The 21,945-nt window shown below is 35.7% G+C and overlaps 1 protein-coding gene across 1 annotated transcript in view; it reads left to right on the forward strand.

The window, feature by feature from the left end:
• DOCK3 (dedicator of cytokinesis 3) overlaps positions 1-21,945 on the forward strand; it is a gene marked incomplete at both ends in the record, with an annotated part of 182,953 nt that overhangs the window by 23,290 nt on the left and 137,718 nt on the right. The window contains 9 exons of the mRNA XM_081319050.1: positions 249-289; positions 1,409-1,464; positions 3,354-3,450; positions 9,068-9,216; positions 11,228-11,312; positions 14,851-14,892; positions 16,941-17,095; positions 18,268-18,349; positions 20,938-20,998. Coding sequence (XP_081175176.1) covers positions 249-289; positions 1,409-1,464; positions 3,354-3,450; positions 9,068-9,216; positions 11,228-11,312; positions 14,851-14,892; positions 16,941-17,095; positions 18,268-18,349; positions 20,938-20,998 — 768 coding nt within the window. The remainder of the gene's footprint in view (positions 1-248; positions 290-1,408; positions 1,465-3,353; positions 3,451-9,067; positions 9,217-11,227; positions 11,313-14,850; positions 14,893-16,940; positions 17,096-18,267; positions 18,350-20,937; positions 20,999-21,945) is intronic.

Below are 21,945 nucleotides of genomic sequence, written 5' to 3' on the forward strand. Positions count from 1 at the left end.
ATTAAAAAAAGAAACTCAGACAACAACACCATGTAGTAAATTGATTTTTTAAATTTCCATTTGATTATTCTGAAAGCAGAATTGTTAGATGATCACTTATCAACATAAAAACTAAAACTCAGAGCTCTAATTAGAGATATTGCCAGAATATCATATGAACCTCTTACAATTAATGAAAATAACAAAATTTGTAAATGTTAAATCTTTTAATAATATATTTTAATATAATTTAATTTATTTTATTTTAGGTTGGTACAGAGGAATTTCAATAAGGAGACCTAGCATAAAGGTATGTTTAGATGCTGCTTTTAACAAAAACTGTATTGAATTTGATGCATACTTTCAAATACACTTACAAAGGCACTGATAAATGTTGACTTGAACTAATGAAACAGTCTCCTGTATTGTCAATAAGTCCAGCAGAATATTTAGTCTTCTGATAAGCTCTCTGTAGAGTTATAATAATAATCTCTTATAAAAGGGCAGTCAATCATGAAAATTGAAATAGTCAATAGTGTCAACCACAAGCCTTAGTCCTAATGGGTGGCACATTCAACATTCATTGCTAATGGTAAATATATTAGCAGTCAGTTTTGGTTATGTTTTTACTAGCATGACAAAGCACAACCAAATGCTGGTTTTACCCAATGCTCTGTACTTTAGTAACTATTTTACAAGCCAAAATATGAAAAATACGTATACCATACAGTACAGGTAAGCCTTGACTTATGACTGTTTAACAACAGTTCAAAAATTACAATGGCCTCAGAAAAATTGACTTAAAACCCAACCTTGAAGTTAAGACTATTGCACTAGCTCACATGATCACAATTTGGGTGCTTGGCAATTGTTTTGCATTTACAATGGTTGCAGTGTCTTTGGTTGCAATTTGCAGCTTTCCGAGGTCCCAGCTTCTGACAAGCTAGATTCATTTAACAGCCACTTCATTCACCTAATGATCAGGGTAAAAATTGTTGTAAAATTAGGTCTTGTCACATGATGATTTATTTACAACTGTATCGCTTAATGACTGAAATTCTGGTCCAAATTGTGGTTGTAAGTCAAGGATTACCTGCAATGATACACATTCAGGATTCAGAAAACTGATAAGACTTGTATGTAATTGAGAATAAATCAATTTCAATCAATCAGATTTTCTAATCTATCAGCATTCACCAAACGATACTTAAGTAGGGTTGTTAAACTGCATTTATAAAAACCTTACAAATGTATCACATTTCATTTTGGGGTAATGCAAAATACAGGAAAACAGAAGTAATGAGACCCCAAAACACAGATACCGTAGATTAACAAAAAAGAAGAAAAGGGATTCTAAAACTAGTTTCACCAAATGGCCTGATAAATACTGAATTCTGCTGCCCATCAATTAATTCCATTTTTCTTGCAGGGAATCTTTCCTGCAAATTACATTCATTTGAAAAAGGCACTTGTCAGTAACAGAGGGTGAGTATGCACTTCTATTATCAAGAAATTAATATATCTGACAAATAGATAGGAATCTTAACATTATTTAATATAGTCTTAATTTAAACTACTTTTGCGTGTAATATTTAATACAGTTGTCTAAAGCTGAAATGCTGATATTCTACAAAACTATATTTGTTCTAGCAAATAATTCCAAGAAAAAAATTACATCCAATTTCTTCTCTAATTTTTTTGCTAAACATAAGGAGCATAGTTAAAAATGTTTTCTTAAGGATCACTGATTAGTCCTTTGTCATAAGAATAAAATGTCAGGCAGGCTGTTTTTCTTTTCAGTTATGTGATATCCCTATGAGACTAAACTAGATAACCCATGTTTTAGAGATATTTCCTTATCAGATTCCTCAATAACAGTGCTTCTAATGTGTTGCCTTCACTGTAAAAGTTAGAAATACATTCAAAGATTATCTGCCTTGAAAATAGCCCATGTCAGTCCAGTCAAATATCAGCATAGGATGTGTTTTATGACATTTTATATGGCATCACAAATTGCTTTATGATAATGTCATTAGACGTTTTATAAAATTTATCAAATTTCAATTCTGTGAGAGTCATGGCTCCTGGATTTTGGATGCATTGTATAAATTAGCCCATTTCAGATATTTTGGCTCAAAAGGTTTTGCCATAGTTTGCACTGTTTCACATGTTTAAAGGCTATAGGAATAAGAGTTTTAATAATATATATAGATTAACCAGAGTATGAATTAATGTTTGTCAGCCCCACTGGGTAGAGCAGACCAGAAAATCAACTTCAAAAGAGTACTGAAATTACTTTTATTGAGATTTACACAGTCCTGTAAATCTGATATTTGGGCTGTTGCAAGATGCTTTAGGGATGCTGTGGCTCAGTGGGTTAGGACGCTGAGCTTGTCGATCAGAAGATCGACAGTTTGGTGGGTCGAATCCCGAGTGCCGCATAACAGAGTGAGCGCCTGTTACTCGTCCCAGCTTCTGCCAACCTAGCAGTTCGAAGGCACGTAAAAATGCAAGTAGAAAAATAGGGACCACTACGGTGGGAAGGTAACAGCGTTCTGTGCGCCTTTGGCGTCTAGTCATGCCGGCCACATGACCAAGGAGATGTCCTCGGACAAACGCTGGCTCTTCAGCTTTGAAACGGAGATGAGCACAGGCCCCTAGAGTTGGAAACGACTAGCACGCATGTGCGGGGGAACCTTTACCTTTACCTAAGATGCTTTACCTGGGGCTACCCTTGAAAAATATTTGGAAACTACAACTAGCCAGAACACAGCCATGCAGACAGGTCTTGGGGCCCTAGGATGGCCCATGCCACACTGCTGTTCGGAAAGCTGCACTGGTTGCCACTTTGCTTCCAGATCCAATTCAAGATGTTAGTTATCATCTTTAAAGTCCTTCATGGCATGGATCCAGCTTATATGAGGAACCACCTTCCCCCACAGGATTGGCAGACTTCTGCAAGTCTGAAAATGCCTCCCCCTCCCTCTTTATCTGCAAGATAACAGGAAAGAGTCAAGTCTGAAACATTTTCTCAAATTACATTTCTGTTTTGGACTCAGATTTCATTTAGTTGATTGTTTCCTTGGTTGTTGCTCTTCTTCTTTTTCTCAAGGTTATTCTTACATCCCATTACACAATTCCAGTAAAAAGATAGAACTAAAATTGTCATAAAATAAAATTTTGTACAATGAAACTATACATATAAGGCAGAAGATTATTTGAGATTGAACATTCCACTATATGAAGTAAGTGTTATGTATTTGGGGATGTTTATTATATACAAATGAATACATAGTTTCAAGGGAAGATGGAAATAAATGATTCCGCAGTCCTTCTTTTTATGATATTTTCACTGGTGTTTATACATTTTACAGGCAGTATGAAACAGTTGTTCCACTTGAAGATTCTGTTATTACTGAAGTTACAGCAACTCTCCAGGAATGGGCTCTGCTCTGGAAGCAGTTATATGTGGTATGTAAGCAAAAGCATGTAGCTCACAAGGGTATAATAGTTATATAGTGTGATTGAAGATGATGATAATAAGTATGGTACTTAGAGACCATCTGACACTTTCAAAGTCTAGTTCCTGAGAATCCAGAAATGGTCCAACCTGAATAGGTCCAGGAATAGCCCATTATGCTTGATTCCCTGAATGGTTTAAGAAAATAAAACAAGATTCTTCCATAAATACATGACCCTATGGTGATTTTTTTATACTGAAAAGGTAACTATTGTTTAAATGATTAGTAATACAGTAAATTATTAAAAATATAGTCCATTGTAACTTTTCATTGTGCCTTATTTTATAATTATAGCTAAGATAGGTCAGTGAGTCTCAACTTTTTACTTAAGGGTGAACATTGTATAGCACACTGTTATTAGAGTAGATTATTTCCAGATTACAGGTAGTCCTCAATTTATAACCACAATTGAGTCACTTGTTAAGTGTCCCATTTTATGATACTTCATGCCACAATAGTTAAGTGAATCACTATAGTTGTTAAGTCAATAACACATTTTTAAGTGAATCTGGCTTCCCCATTGACTTTGCTTGTCAGAAAGTCACAAAAGGTGATCACATGACCTTGGGACACTGCAACCGTCATAAATATGAATCAGTTGCCAAGCATCTGAATTTTGATCATGTGTTAATGGAGATGCTGCAATAGTTGTAAATATGGAAAATGGTCATAAGTCACTTTTTTCAGTGCTGTTGTAACTTTGAATGGTCACTAAATGAACTGTTTTAAGTTGAGGACTACCTGTATAATGTTGTAAACAAAACATAGGAGCAGATAAAAGATGTGCTGAACTTATATTTTCTGAAGCTATGGAAGGCAAAAATGTCTGATAATACCCCAAGCTGGGGTACAGAAAAATATCTTTCCAAATCAAAATAGATCAAATGTACAATATATTATATATTAATAAGTACTTTATGAACACAAATGAAAAAGAGATAAAACCAAAAGTAAATAAGTAACACAGGTAGTCCTTGTTTAGCAACCACAATTAAGACCACCAATTCATATACTTAATGGTATGGCCACTAATTGGAAAATCATGTTACCACAACTTGCTTATGATTTTACTTCAGCTTCCCTTTTTCACCACTTCTCTGGAATGCTCCCCCTATTACAGGGATAATTAGCAAGAAGGTGATTAATATTTGTATTTACTATCAGAGCGTGCACAGTCTTATTGCACAAGATAACCCAGGAGTAAATACAGTAAACAGTGGTCTATAGTAAATGGTGGTTTATCTTACGCTATCTACAATATCATACACCAGGAACAATATACGTACACAAACTAATACAGCAGAATCCAACAAACCAGAGTTACAGCAGGAAACGGAAGAAGAAAGAAGACATCAGCAGAGCCTTTCCTTTATACAAAGGCTCTTAAAGAGACACAGACCCTGCTGAGTCATTCCCATTATTACATCTTACATCTTACATTACATAAGCTGATTAGCTGTTAAATCAATACCTTGACATTTACATTCATCAGAGAGGAAGTGATTACAAGAACGTAAATAGGCACACAATGGAGAATACACATTGAAAGGAATGTGTGAGCAGCAGCTGTTTCCCTAGCCCAGTTCCAACCCTCCAGCTGCTTGGAGGCAAACAAAAGCTGAAGGTGTGAAAGTGATTAAAGTCTTGTCAGTTACAGCAGCAGCTGACTAACGAAAGTCACAGAACTGCGCTATTAACTTGCAGTTAGTATCTTTTGTAAAAACACTGTGCTGTGGAGAAAAGCAGCACAGGAAGAAAATGCTTGTTTAAATAATCTCCACTGTACAAGGGGGGAGTTGGAAAATTGGTCAAGCACAACACACTTACTAATTTCTGTTTTTGTGGTTTGATACACATCATTTTCAATCAATCAATCAGAATAGAGCTGGAAGGGAGACCCTGTACCATTTCAGATAGGTTGTCCATTCTTCTTAAAAATCTCCGGTGATGAAGCACCCACAACTTCTGAAGGCAAGCTGTTCCAATGGTTAATTGTCCTCACTGTTAGGAAGTTTCTCCTTAATTCAGTGAGTTATTTTTGATTTTTATCTTATAATAGTAAAGAAGAAAAAACATTGAATAGTGATAATACAGTGAAAAAGTTGAATATATAACAATCAAATGAATACTATAACATAAAAATGAACAAAAAGAAAAGTTATAAATATCTACAAGTAATTAATTTAAACTTATAGCAACACAATGCTTCATATTTTTATAATGCATAGAATTTTTAAAGAATAGTTATCAAATATATTTTCTAGATCCATTCCTTAAAATCAGGAGAGCAACTTTCTTTCCAATCTTATAAAATTATTCTCTTTCTAGCCCAAGCTGGATAAAGCCAGAGATCTTCATAAGATACCAAATTTTAGGAATATAATTCAACATCACGTTGAGATCCTTAATAATACTTCCCAAAATCACATTATCATAGATATTGATCTGAAAGCAAAAGAAAGTGTAACAGAACAAGATCAAATCATGTGAGATAAAGAATCTTTAAATCACTATTAAAGGCACCTAAATACAGAGAAGATGGAGTAATAGATAGTGTATATGACTAGATCTAACAAAACTAGATCCTTGGTTTACAACCACTTACAAATAAAGTGACAATAAATGGTAATAAATAAGAAACATGTCAGTTTAATGTGAAGCTTGTGAAAAAGGCAATTGAAGAAAACAAAGGGATTAATAGAGCAAAATGCGAGCTTATAAATACAAGAAAGAAGGTTTTGGCACTAAAACTTGAAGATGGCTCTGTGTGTAGAACAAGACAGGAAATATTAGAAATAATTGGAAAATTCTATTCAGAGCTATACAGAGATCAAGATCACTCAAAAGTAACAACACCCGCAAAAGAGGAAATGTCAGATATTCTAGTGGAGGAAGTATCAAGTGCCATAAAATCAATGAAAAATGGCAAAGCTTCAGGAAATGACTGTATTACAGTTGAAATGCTGAAAGCTGGTGGTCACAGTTTACCCCAGATAACTAGCAAAACTACATGAGATGTCTCAGAGAAGAAAAAATACCTGATGCACAGGAAAATGCTGAAGTGATTCTTATGCACAGGAAAGGGGCCCAAGGTGATTTAGAGAACTATCGCCCAATAAGCCTCCTTTCAGTCAACTACAAGGTTTTCACCAAGATAATAACAAAAGGAATATTGAGAACATTAAATGATGCACAGCCAAAGGAGCAGGCAAAGTTCAGAAGTGGCTACAGCACAATGGATCACATCAAGGTTGTTCAACAAGTCATTGAAAGGCACAACAGTACATCATGTCTCAGTTTATGGCTTTTATTGACTACAAAAAGGTGTTTAACTCAGTATTCCAGCAAGCAACAATTAAGGTATTGCTCAACCAAGTCATAGACACTGCTTACATAAACTTACTACAATCAATATATGAAAAAACAATGGCAACAATTTGCCTTAATGATCTTAAAGTGGAAATCAACATAGAACAAGGTGTACGACAAGGCGATACAATATCACCTATCCTTTTCTCAGCCTGCCTTGAAGAAGTATTTTGCAAACTACACTGGGCAAATGATGGAATAAAAATCAATGGTGCCTATTTAAATCACTTAAGATTTACAGATGATGGTGTTCTCTTCTCACAAGACTCAGAAGAGCTACAAAGATTCATGCAAGAGCTGCACAAAGCAGGAGAACCATTTGGCTTAAAAATAAACCTGTAAAAGAGCCAGGTTATGTTTAATAAATTCACCAAAGAAAGAAAAAAATATATATCTGGAGAAGAACTAGATGTAGTAGACCACTAAATATACCTTGGCCAATGGGTCTCAGTGGAAGGTGATATAATAAAGTAAATTGAACGGTGTGTTAAATGTGGTTGGCAGACATTTGGCAAGCTAAGCATAATTTTCAAGAACAACCTCCCTCTATATCTGAAGAGAAAAGTTTGATCAGTGTGTGCTGTCTGCTCTAACATGCCAGTGAAACATAGACCATATCCTTGCAATCAGTACAAAAGCTACGAGAGGCGCAAAGAGCCATGGAAAGATACATGCTCGGCATTACAAGACAAGGTGGAAAGACCTGCACATGGATTAGAGAACAAACAAATGTATACAATATCATCAAGAGAGTAAAGGAATTGAAATGAAAATGGGCTGGTCACGTAGCAAGAAGAACTAATGGCAGGTGGACCTAGGCAAGTCATAGAATGGGTCCCACTTGATAAAAAGCATCCATGAAAGAGATCTAAAACAAGATGGATCAACAATATCAAGTATTGCAGGCCCAATTAGCAAAAGAACGCTCAGGATCATATTGGTTGGAAACAGGTAGAAGAGGTTTTCATTTTGCAGTGGATAGACAATGGCTAAAATGATGATGACGATAAAACAGTAATATTATTTTATGACCAATGCATGCACTTATGGCCAAATTTCTACAACTAACAAATATCCATGCCAGAATGAGAGTAATGCTTTATCTAAATGAGATGGCAGCAACCAATGGTCTTTGCAGCAATTTGCTATGTAACCATTTTGTATGATTTCACTTAACAACCATATTGCTGGAACAAATTGTGATCACTAAATGAAGGCAGATTGTATGTTAAAGTATTGAATTAGTTCTATATTAAGACCTTATAGATACATATTTTAGTTTTTACAAATGGCATTCATGTAATCTCTATTCTGTATATTGTTTTTTATTTATTTATTAGCACTTTTATATTTTTGGTTGTACTTTTAAAAAAGGTGTTAGCAATCTGATTGTGGTGGAATGTAGTCCCCTTCTCCAAGATAAAATTAGTGATGTATACCCTTCCTAACCAATAGCACTTATTCTTCATAGTCCATTGTGATAAATCTTACTTATAGATAGTCCTATACAGATAGTCCTCGACTTATGACTATAATTGGGAATGGAATCTTGGTCTTTGAGTGAAATACTGTAGTTGTTAAGAGAGAAGGCCACTTGACTTCTTCACTCAATGACTGCAATCCTGGCACTTCTCATGTCACAGTTATATGAGGTCCTGACTTATCGACCTGCATGGTCCCGGGGGTTATGATGGCAACCGGCACTGCTGGGATTGCTATTGCTAAATGACACTTTGCAACTGCAGTTCTTGGGGGGGGGGAGTAGAATGTAATGCGAAAAGCTCTGCTCAGTAAATAAAGTTATATTCATCTGCCTCTGCAGTCAATGCTTCACTGAAATTGGTTTGAAGTGCTGCCATACTTCTGAAAATAATTATTTCACAATACATATGTATTCTACAAGTATTCCTTGTGGAGCAACAGTGTCTGTAGTTACAATGGTGATAGAAAGATAACAGTGACCAATCATTGCCTTAATGACCTTCACAGAGCTGTAAAGCAAAGGAAAGCTAAAGCAATATCATAAGCACAATCGTAGTTTTATTTTCAGTTGTGGTTGATAAATGAGGATTACCTATGTATTCAAATCTGAGGTTTAAAATGTAAACTATGCCATTCTTGGTTTTGTCAGGAAATTTTCAGGGTTCTCAATCTTTTTTTCTCCCTTTCTGCTTTTGAAAAAAATAAAATGTTCACAGAAACATAAGATAGATCTGTTCTACAAGCTACGCCATGTGATGAATGAACTGATTGATCTTCGCAGACAATTACTTTCTGGTCATTTGATCCAGGATCAAGTTCGAGAAGTCAAGAGACATCTCACTGTACGATTGGACTGGGGAAATGAGTAAGTATGGTTCTAGTTTTGTTTAAATAAATGTAATGGTGAAATAATAGAATTTGAAAAGAGTCAGAAGCTTCATATATAGCCCACATATTGTCATATTATGGTCTTTTGGGATAAACAGTATTATTCAAAGCACAGAAAAATAATGAGAAGAAGTGAACAAAAGAAAAGACAGGAGTTAAGAGAATAGAAAAACAATTCTTAGTAAATCACATTTACACTGAAATCATTCAAAATATATCTCCATGCTTTCTTTTCACATTCTTGGCTCCTCCATCTCTATACATCATATCTCTTGCTCTTTAAACTTCTCACTTTTTCAGGATCCATCTCATTCATCTGTTAATTTTTCTGACTTTCCCTTTCTCTCAGTATCTTTATTATCTCTCAGTATATTAGTTTGGTGATTCGGGCCTCATTCACATTCTTTATATGACCAAACTATATACAGATAAACTTAACATTAAGAAAACCAAGATCATGGCATCTGACTCTCTCAATTCCTGGCAAATAGATGGGGAAGAAATGGAGGTAGTGACAGATTTTATTTTCCTGGGCTCCAAGATCACCACAGATGGGGACTGCAGCCAAGAAATTAAAAGACGCTTGCTCCTGCGGAGGAAAGCCATGGCAAATCTAGACAGCACACTAAAAAGCAGAGACATCACCCTGCCAACAAAAGTCCATATAGTAAAGGCTGGTCAGTTCAAAATCTGTGTTGCATATTGTAGTGTTGATAAAGTCTTCAGCATTCATTGGACAGTTATACTTTGGATTTTCAGCCTTGTGCAGTGCCATGTTAGAAGTATTCTGTCTCTTTATTATCAGTGCTATATGCGTACGAAGGTGCAGTGCAAATCAAAATAGTTAATGGACGTGCTAGTACTTCATACATGTGCCTGCATAGAGACTTATAAAAAGTGCTTCCTGAATCAAACCTTTTTTCTGTAACACCTCATAGTAAAGGTTGAACTATTATACTTGCTGTGATGTTTTTGATAAAAGTTATCACTGGGTAGTGATAAAGCCAACTACTAAATAATTCTAACCTTAACAATATGATGTTTAGTACAGATTCCCATATGTATAGTAGGATAAATAAACACTACAAGCATAATAATTGATAGGATATGGCATAATTATACTATGAAGGGTGCATGGCTATTTGTACTTTTAATAGAAAGCCAGATTGATATAGAGGATAAAGTGCTGCAAGCCAAGAGACTGGGTTCTAATTTCTAATTTTGCCTCAGGCCCAAGAAGTCAGATAAACATCATCATCATCATCATCATCATCATCATCATCATCATCATCATCATCGATGATGATGTTGGAAGGGACCTTGGAAGTCATCTAGTCCAACCTCTTGCTCAGGCAGGAAACCCTATACCATTTCAGCAAATGGTTGTCCAGTCTCTTCTTAAAAACTTCCAGTGTTGGAGCATTCACCGCTTCTGGAGGCAGATTGTTCCACTGGTTAATTGTTCTGTCAGGAAGTTTCTCCTTAGTTCTAGGTTTCTTCTCTCCTTGACTAGTTTCCATCAGTTGCTTCTTGTCCTTGGGCCAGTGATTCTCTTTAAGCCATAGTAAGAGGCGATGGCAAACCAATTTAGAAAATACTGCCATACAGAAAACTGTATGGGCTTGTCCATATATTTGTCAGGAATCAAGACTGACATGAAGACATCAAAAATAAACTAACAACTAGTTACAGGAGGAGAGTTTAATAGAAATTTAAGCTCAGGGTTCTCTAGTCCAAGTCTAAGTGACATTTCCTCATTATTGTGTTAATTATGAAATAGAGCAATTGATCTCTTTTATTAGAATGTACAGTATTTTAAACAAAGAATAGGAAAATGGGAAGCATCTTTGCTATGCTTTAATTTACAGTAATTGCTGAAATGAATGAAAGCTGTTCTCAAATCTGAATCCATTTAAAGGATCAAAGGATCATCTTGGAGATATTTTTTAAAAAATTGATTCTGGGTTTGTTTGCTTGTTTCTTCATAGGCATTTGGGCTTGGATCTTGTCCCACGGAAGGACTTTGAGATTGTGGATTCTGATCAGATCAGTGTGTCTGATCTATACAAAATGGTAAGACTGTTTATGGAGAAGAAGGATATGTTTAAGAACATTTTGTGTAACCAAAAATTATTTATGTAACTGTGTCAAGTATAGTATATTTAGGACCGGCAAGATTCAGATTCAAATCCTCATTCAAATGGGTGATTTTGGCCAATCAAACTCTCGGATTAACTTAAATTAAAGGATTGTTGTGAGGATAAATTTGCCAATTATGCACTGAAGCTAATACACCATGAAGGCTTATTGAATACTGGAGCCTACAAGAAAGACTAAATAAAGAATAGAAGAGAGACATGTCAAGGCAAAGTATTACATGACCAGCACATTAAAAAAGCAGGGAAAACAGGTAATAATGGGACCTTCCAATGGCTAAGAGTAGGAAAGCTGAAGAAAGAGACAGAAGGCTAATTCTAGTTACATAAAACCAAGTATCAAGAACAAATATCATAAAAAGCCAGAATTCAGTGGACAGCAATAGACAGCAAATGCTATCTGCAAAGAAGCTGAAGAAACAGTGAATCACCTAGTTATCTGCTGCAAGAAGATTGCATAGAATACCTACAAACAATAGAATGACAAAGTAGCAACATTGATGTAAGAAATGTCATTTGCTTATGAGCAAGACTCAGTGGGAATAGACAAAGTAGAAATAGACAAAGTAATAGAAAATGAAAATTGGGATTTCACATTCAAATAGACAAGCACCTGCCACATAACTCCCCTGGCATAACAATTGTTGACAACAAAAACAAAAAGTCTGGATAGTACAGTATTTGGAGAAGAAAAGAGAACAAATGGAAAAAATCGCAAAATATAAAGATTTGGCAAATAGAAGTAAAATGACTGTGACAAAAGAAAGCAAAAATAGTAACAATAATAGCAGCCTTCCTAAAACATCTGGAGCATCACTTGAACACCATCATCATTAACAAAATTTCCCTCAGTTGCAAAAGGCCACTATATATGGAGCAGCTTAATCATAAATAATCATAATAGTAAAGTTGGAAGGAACCTTGGAGGTCATCTAGTCCAACCCTCTGCTTAGGCAGGAAACCCTATACCATTTCAGACAAATGGCTGTCCAGTCTCTTCTTAAAAACTTCCAGTGTTGGAGCATTCACTGCTTCTGGAGGCAGGTTGTTCCACTGGTTAATTGTTCTAACTGTCAGGAAGTTTCTTCTTAGTTCTAGGTTGCTTCTCTCCTTGATTAGTTTCCATCCATTGCTTCTTGTCCTGCCTTCGGGCGCTTTGGAGAATAGCTTCACTTCCTCTTCTTTGTGGCAGCCCCTGAGATATTGGAACACTGCTATCATGTCACCCCTAGTCCTTCTCTTCATTAAACTAGATATACCCAATTCCAGCAGCTGTTCCTTATATGTTTTAGCCTCCAGTCCCCTACTCATCTTTGTTGCTCTTCTCTGTACTCTTTCCAGAGTCTCAACATCTTTTTTACATCGTGGTGACCAAAACTGGATGCAGTATTCCAAGTGTGGCCTTACCAAGGCATTGTAAAGTGGTATTAGTACTTCACGTGATCTTTATTCTATTCCTCTGTTAATGCAGCCTAGCACTGTGTTGACTTTTTTGGCAGCTGCAGCACACTTACATCCTGAAATATCTTCAACACCATCAAATAACAAAATCTCCGTGTGTCTGGTCTTTGGGAAGAACTTGATAGATGGATAAAAATGACAAATCCATCTGACTGTGTGACCAACCATAATATATCTTTACTTAATATAACTGGATGGTTCCTAATTAAAGAAAGAAAGAACTTTAAATGACACTGAAAATTACAAATTACAATTGTTTTTGTTGAGAAATCTACTGTGAAAAATATGCAATTGACCTCATGGGAATGTAGTTGCAGATAAATTGGTACCATAATTCCCAATTCTTTAGTCTGATTTGTCTGGAAAAGAGTGCCTTTGAGTTAATACCAACTCCTGGAAACTGCCTTGACAAGCCCTTGCAGTGTTCTAGGTAAGATTTTGGAGGTGGTTTGCCATTGTCTACTTCCTAAGACTGAGAGAGAGTGATCCAGCTGGCTTTATGTCTAAGCAGGACTAGATCTCCCAGTTTCTAGCCTGTTACTTTAACTCAGTGCTTCCTAAATTTTTCACTTCATTACAGATAGTCCTCAACTTATGACCACAATTGGGACCACTAAGTGATGCGGTTATGAAATGAGTTGCACCTGATTTTACCACCTTTCTTGCCTCATTCATTAAGCAAATTATCACAATCATTAAGCAAATTCAGCTTCCCACATTGACTTTGCTTGTCAGAAGCCCCCTGGGAAGGTTGCAAATTTATTTGTTTACTTTGTTTTATTTATTGTATTTGTTTGCTGCCCATCTTGCCACAAGGCAACTTTGGGCAGCTTAGAACATCAAAACCCGTATGTATGTATGTATGTGTGTGTGTGTGTGTGTATGTATGGATGTATATGTAGGTATAAAATTGCAATAGAAATACAGGTTATAACTAAAAGATGGGGAGGAAATGAGCAGAATGTATAGGAGAGGTGGGAACTGCTATTAGTCGATCAACCACCTCCAGTGTGATTCTCTCCCATTGGGGTTTCCAAGCCAAATGGGAGAGCCAAATCTTCAGGCTGTTGTGGAAGGTCAGGAAAGTGTGAACCAATCTCTCTTCAGAGGGCAAGATGATCCAAAGGGCCCTGGCAGAGAAGGCTTTTTCTCTTGGACCCTGACAGGCAGAATTTCTTGACTGATGGGATCCGCAGCATGCCTCCTCTGCCAGCACAGGTGGGTTAGGCCTGTGTCATAGAATGATTCCTCAAGTAATCTGGACCTATGCCATACAGGGCTTTATAGGTAATGACCAACACCTTGAATTGCATCCAGAAGCAAGCCTCAGTTAGTGCAGCTCATGGGACAGTGGTGTAACATAAGCCATCGTAGGGGTCCCCTCTTTTGAGCAAGAGTCACAAGTCCAGCACATCCTCCAAATTGTGGACTGAGTCTGTCTGAGGTAGTGCCACCCCATTCAGAGCTAAAGATGCCAAAGTCCCAGACCTTCAAGCTCCATGTAGCCAAAGCCATTTGGTTTTGCCAGGGTTCAGCCAAACCAAATGGTGATCACATGAGCCTGGGGAAATGCAAGTGTCATAAATACATACCACTTGCAAAGAATCTGAATTTTGGTCATGTGATTGCAGTGATCATCAGTGTAAGGACCAGTTTGTTTTTCAATGCTGACATGACTTTGAACAGTTATTAAATAAATGGCCGAAAGTAGAAGACTACTTGTACCCAAAGCTGCTTATCAAAAAGTCCTTTTTGTCCAATAGTCAACTTAAAATGTTCCTGTTATGACTGGGTAATGACTTGTGTGTCATTACCCAATTCCATCCCCCCTCCCCCATACTTTTGGGAAACTGACTTAATCATCATAGCTAACTGACGGAATCTGTTCAAGCAAATTAATTACATATTAAAGAGTAAAAGTAATTCTGCTTAATTAAGTAAAGAACCAAAGCAGTGTATTGAGAAAAATAACATTTTCCCTGTCATCTTTACAGCATTTATCCAGTAGGCACAGTGTGCAACAAAGCATATCACAGGTAAGTTGAGTTATAAAAGCATCATCGCTTTCCTAAATATCACATGAATAGTATTTATTTTTATTTATTTATTTTTATTCCATTTATATCCCGCCCTTCTCCGAAGACTCAGGGCGGCTTACAAGCTTAGCAGTAGCCTTCATTCTATGTATATGCCTGCTTATTAGGGCTTTCACACACACACCCCAAGCGGCATTATTACAAAGTCAGCTTAATTGCCCCCAACAATCTGGGTCCTCATTTTACCTACCTCAGAAGGATGGAAGGCTGAGTCAACCTTGAGCCTGGTGGGATGCGAACCTGCACTAATTGCAGGCAGCTGGTGTTACTTAAGGAGGCATTAGCCCACTGCTCCACCAAAGCTTAATACATGTAATGGTATTAAAAGGTATTAAAAGGTATTAAAAGGTTTTGTTTGACAGTGCCAGTGTACAGAAACTAATTTATTTTCTTCTGCAGCAACTTTAATCTTGATCTTTGTTTAGAACTGCTTGCATTAGTTTAAAAAATGGTGTAAAATGTGATATTGATACAGTACACAGGTCTGTGTCCATGAAATGTTTGGGTTGTGTGTATTTTCTCTTTTACCTAACAGACTATATAGAACAGACATGTCAAACTCGCAACATCACGTGATGTCGCGCAACATATTGGACCCTTTTTTGCCATTGCTGGCAATCGGCTGGGCGTGGCTTCCGGATGATGCAGCCGGCCTGTGGGCTGGCAGTTTGACACCCCTGATATAGAATGTATTTAGCACAATACAGCTGAATTTCAAGATATGGCAAAGGTCTGAAACATTAGTGGCAGCATCTGTCACTTCAAAATAACTTCAAAAGAAAGACTGTGTTACTAATGATTTCCATGAGCTTCCTCAATTTTTTTTCTTACTCTACCTTCCCACTTGTATACAAGTATTTAAGTCCGATAATTGTCTACTTAAGTAGAGACAATAACATCACTGTAAATTTCATCAAAAATGGAGCCAACAAGTCTTTGATCAATGAGATGAAAAAAAAGTGTAAAGGAAGGAAGAATAGTACTCATTGCCTCTGTATGGTCCTCATACTTATGGATGTCAGCTGGACAGATATAAACCAACGTAACTGAATATACTTGCAAAACATTTCATCATTATGTATAGGTTACTTGCAACTATATATAGCTAAATGTTATTTATGTTTAAATAACTCACCTATTCTTATCAACATAGGTACTATCTCATTTTCTTTTCAACTGCATTCCACAATTCAGGAAATGGTTAAGATAGTGCTAGGCTGCAGTAACTTAATATGGACCAAAAACCCTGCTTTATTAAGCCGTTTGCTCACATTTATGGAATCTTACATGTGGTTGTGAAAATTAATGTAGAGCAAACAACTGGAATTTTTTTAAGGAAACCTCAAGTGTTAATAAAGAACTTACAAAAGGAAGAAAATGTATAAAATTGCTGATATTTTATTATAAGGGTTTATTGATTTGAGATTGTTACAGTACGTACCCTCACATATTGTTCATAGTTATTTACAAAACAACCCTCCCTCATGCAATAGATAAAATAATAATTTTAAAAAGAGATGGGGGAATGGGTTTACCTCCAGATGTTGTTGAACCACAACACATAGAAACCCATCCAACATAGCCAGTGCAGAGAAATGCTGGGGATAATAGGTTTCATTTAATAATGAAAGACTACTTTTGTATCTAGATTTTCCACATTCCAGATTAATATGTTTAATACTGAACTTTATGTAACCTACTTTGATAGTAAATATTGTAATGTGGTTTTAGTAATAATACCAGGTATGTATCCTCAGGTTTTTTTATCAAACATCCAAATGTATTTTGGTGGCATTGCTTGATCTCCAAATTGTTACAACTAAAAATTAGTGGACATGATGAATATTTATAATGGGTATGTTATTAAATGGAAAACCTAAAGTTTCTAAAAGAAGGGAGAATAAGTCACTTGTTCCATAAATAATTGCATAAATATTGAATACTTGTAAAGAAAATAGAGCTCTTTTTATTTCTTTTTTTCAAATTAGGTGGATACGATGAGGCCACGCCATGGAGAAGTATGCCGTCTGCCAGTACCTCACCATTTCTTTCTCAGTTTAAAGAGTTTCACATACAATACCATTGGAGAAGATGCAGATGTATTCTTTTTTTTATATGATGTTCGAGAAGGGAAGCAGATCAGGTAAATCAGGACAACTTTTTACTTTTTCAGAATATATAGATTAGCAATAGCAATAGCACTTAGACTTATATACTGCTTCACACTTCTTTACAGCCCTTTCTAAGCAGTTTACAGAATCACCATATTGCCCCCAACAATCTGGGTCCTCATTTTACTTTCCTTGGAAGGATGAAAGGCTGGGTCAACCTTGAGCCGGTCAGGATTGAACTGCTGGCAGTTGACAGAATTAGCCTGCAATACTACATTCTAACCACTGAACCAACATAGCTCAGTATTGATACTTTCATCTAGAATCCTCATTTATGCAATATTTATATATTTATTAATATAGTTATTATGAAATACAATTATGAAATATTTCATTATGTAATATGAATATGATGTCAAGGAATTATACTTCTACTGAAGTAGAAAAGTGCTCAATTAATTTGTTAGTGCTCGTTCTTTATTACAGTCACTGAACAGAATTCTACAAGTAAATAAAATAACAGTTTCTGTTTCAAGTATAATAAAACTATAGCTAGATCACCAATCTGATCAAAGTATGTCAAACTTTATCAACAGTATTACAAATTTTATCACATTCAAGGAAAACATACTAGCCCAACAGGTGTCACTGTACATAAAATAAAATAAATATGTTTTGGTACTTCACCAAATAGGGAGTTATGAAACAGATCCCAGTGTCCTTATAGAAATTGCATTATAAAGGAATATGGGCTATAGATTCATTGGGTCCTTCTTATGGCACAATTTTAGCTCTTAAGGAACATTTTAATATTTGCCTTTGGGAACAGAAGTTATATTAATGTTAGTTCTTTTTGGTGTTTAGGAATAGTTATTTGATATAAACATCTTTCTGACTTATCAAATGACTTGAGTACTTCAAAACATATTTCTGTGAATACTTATAAAAGAAATAATATAACAGGGCTATGGTTTCAATGGCCCCTTATCCACAGGGGCACAGTCTCAGCTCATAAGGGACTTTTTTTATATAGGCTCTTCAGAACTGCCAAGGAGAGAGATCTCTAGTGTATTGCTTGGGTGCAGTGAGAGGTCAGTTGTAGCCCTTTATCGAGATAACCTTTTTTGAAATCTTTAGATTTAATTCTTACTAGAATAGAATAAAATAAAGTATTAATTATAGACATATCCTTGTTGCCTTTCAGTGAAAGATTTCTGGTAAGGTTGAACAAGAATGGAGGTGCCAAGAATCCAGAGAAGATTGATCGGATGTGTACACTTTTTACAGTATGTATTGCTCTATGTTCTGTGTTGTCAAGTTAGACTTTTCCTCTCCTTTACCTTTTCAGCCAAGATTAGTTTCAGATACAAACAAAATTTGATTCATGCTGAATTTAGAAATTAATTCATATGTTTCCATCTTTATCACATAGAAGATAAAAGACCAATGTTCTTAATTGTAGTTTGGTTTGAAATTGAACTTCAAGAAGTTTCTAATTTGATGCAGTTGTTTGATAATATATTTAATAGTAGGTGGTGGTAGAGGGATTAGTAGTAATCCTGAGACTTTTGAGTTGCTAACTTACCTAGGATGCCCATCCTAGGATGAGAAGATCTCCTATGCTCATTAATATCCAGTCTGATTTACCTCAGTTTATAGAGTAACCAAGCAAGATCACAGACTCATGTGATAGCTGAATTTGAAATTATTTTTGTAAGTGAGTCATATTCATCACAAGAACCAACAATCTTTAATGAAAGCTTGGGTGAGAGTGGTAAATAATAAACTCTAAAAACCTAAGTTCTATTGTAATAGATTTTCTGTGCTGATTTGTGAAGAAGACATTTAAAAAGAAATATAGGTAGTCCTTATTTAGCGACCATTAAAAGTTATGATGCTCTCCTCAAAAGGTACTTATTACTTAGTTCAAGAGTTCTGATGGCAGCATTCCCCACAGTCACATGACTGCATTTCAGGCACTTTGCAACAGCTTACCTTATGACCGGTTGCAGCATTCTGTGGTCAGCTGATGCAGTTTACAACTTTTTTTTAACCTAAAACTAGCTGAAAAGGCCAATTACTGGCAAAAAACATGCATAGGGAATGCATTGACTCAACAACTATCATGTTTGCTTTATGACTGCTGCAAAAAAGATTGTAAAATTGGATCAGTTACGTGGGTGCCTCAACTTACAACCATCATTCTGTACAATTTAAATTCAAAGATCCATTATGATCATAAGTTGAGGACAACCTGTTCCTGACACGGTCACTTGCGAATGATTAACATTTCTAAATTTATAATACCACAAATTTTATAGAACATTATTGTTTTAAAATACTGAGACGAAATATGAGCCAGCGTCATGCCAGCTGCTGTTTTTTGGTCTTGTCGTGAGGAGCAAGTGTGTGGAGCACTCATAGATGATCTCAGGTCCTCTTGTCTGGAGAGTAATTAGAGTCTTCATTCTGTCCCAGTCATTGGTTCCACTTTAAGTAGCGCAATCTTCAGTTTGCTGTTTCTTCCCTGGAAGTCCAGACTTCCTTTCTAAAATACTTGTGATTATGAGTTTTAGGATTTATACTTTCATTGTAGTTTAATTGTTTATGCTGTCTTATGTCCAAATAATAGCTTTGCAAAGTAAGATGGGTAGCATATAAATTTGATAAATAATAAATAAGCAATATTTATTTATTTATTTATTTTATTTTAATCCCATTTATATCCCGCCCTTCTCCGAAGACTCAGGGCGGCTTACAATCTAAGCACAAATCAATGTGCTTAGCAATAGCCTTCATTCTATGTATATGCCTGCTTATTAGGGCTTTCAGCCCCCCCCCCCCCAGTGGCATTATTACAGCTTATTGCCCCCAACAATCTGGGTCCTCATTTTACCTACCTCGGAAGGATGGAAGGCTGAGTCAACCTTGAGCCTGGTGGGATGCGAACCTGCACTAATTGCAGGCAGCTGGTGTTACTTAAGGAGGCATCAGCCCACTGCTCCACCAAGGCTCCTATAATATGTTCAAAGTATATGAAAATATGTAGGTTGAAAACAGATAGGTATAGGGGCTATCCTTTAGATGTTCTGGAAGAAAAATAAATGTATTTAATAAAATATTAAAACTAATTAATAATGTTCTTCACTATTTTTAGAAGAAATGTTATTTTATATTTAGAAAATTAAGACTGAACTATTTAGTTCTAATATAAATGATTATATGTAGAGTTTCATCTTATTTTAAAAGAGAAATTATTGAAAAACTTCATTTTCCAGAATTTTTTTAAGTTTAGAACAATGAGATAACATTGGAAGAGTGAGGAAGATTCTCAGGGATGACTCACACCCTGGACGGTATCTCTTTACTCTCCTACCATCCGGTAGGAGATACAGGAATATAGCCAGCCGTACCAACAGGCTGAAAAATAGCTTTTATCCGTGGGCTGTTAGGCTTTTAAATGGGACATAATCTTATGCAGAATTGACTTGGGAGGCCGGTGTGTGGTGTAGTTGGTTCACATGGTGTGGTGGGATGGAGGGTTTGTTGTCACTGTGTGTTGGGGGGAGAGAGCACAGGGGGAGGCTCAGCTAATCTCAATGTACACATGTACTTTGACAATAAAGGTTTATTATTATTATTATTATTATTATTATTATTATTAATAATAATAATAATAATAATAATAATAATAATAATAATAATAATAAATTTCTGTATTTTTATTTTCATTTTTCTTTCTTTTCTCCCTAGTCTTCCATATCTTTTTGTGGATTTTGTAAAAAAAAACATGAGGCTGCTTTTCTGAAATGTAACTATAACTTAGAAATGTTGCTAATTTATTTTTTTCTTTTGCATCTTTCCTGTTTATAAGGACCTTGGCAGTAAAGATATGAAGAAAGATTTGTACATAGTTGCCCATGTGATCCGAATAGGTACAGTATTCCTTATTAAAAACATTTACATTTTTTATTTAAACAACAGAATTAACATATGATATGATCTGTTGTGTAAGTTATGGTAGTTTCTCTGTCTGCTGGAGACAGTAACAGAAGATCCCTTACGTTTTAATACTAATTATTAGAGACTTCTCAATTATAAGCATACTCGCTAAATGTTTTAATGGAATGGGAGGATATTGTATATCTATTTCAACATATTGCATGTATTATTTTTATATTATAAATCAATCTGTTAGAAAGGATAATAACATACTTCTGGCAGCGCCTATCTGAATTATGTTTGACCTATTTTGATTTCTTTCAGTCCCTGCCATTTAGAGTTGTGCTGCTTTGAAAAAGACTTGGAAAAAGTGTCTTGGAAATAAAGCAGCTGCACCTTCAGTGTAATTACCAAAAGCAGCCCTACTAGTTTTCAGGTTTGAGTTGAAGACTGAAAAAAACATCCATGTTGCCCAAAACATTTGTGAGCAAATATTTAACCAAAGACTGAGCTGCAATATTTAATGGCGCAAATATCCCATTTTAATTTTGGTATTTAAATATTTTTGCTCCTGAATTAAAAAAAAAACCTATCAAAATTGTTGGGCCATTAGGGATCCACAAGAAATTGATGGGGATCGTAAGATCATAAAAAAAATAATCACTGGATTACATTGCTCTCCCTTCTTCTCTGCAAGGAGTTTGAATAACAGATGGGTGACTGCCTTTCCCCCAGAACTAGTTTTTTTTTAATCTGCATTCTATCTGACTTTTTACCTGCCTAAAAAAAAGTCTAAAAAAACATTTTCTAATAAGCTGTCCTTATTTTCAAAAGGATAGCCAGGATATTAAAAGGGACCATTGCGGTTGACAGTTTGTGAGCAAAGAGAGCTTGAAATCCAGCAGAAAGTTTTAATTTGCTTAACAGCACCAGATTAATG

The sequence above is a fragment of the Vipera berus genome, assembly GCF_964194415.1.
Source record: "Vipera berus genome assembly, chromosome: 2".
Lineage (NCBI taxonomy): Eukaryota > Metazoa > Chordata > Lepidosauria > Squamata > Viperidae > Vipera > Vipera berus.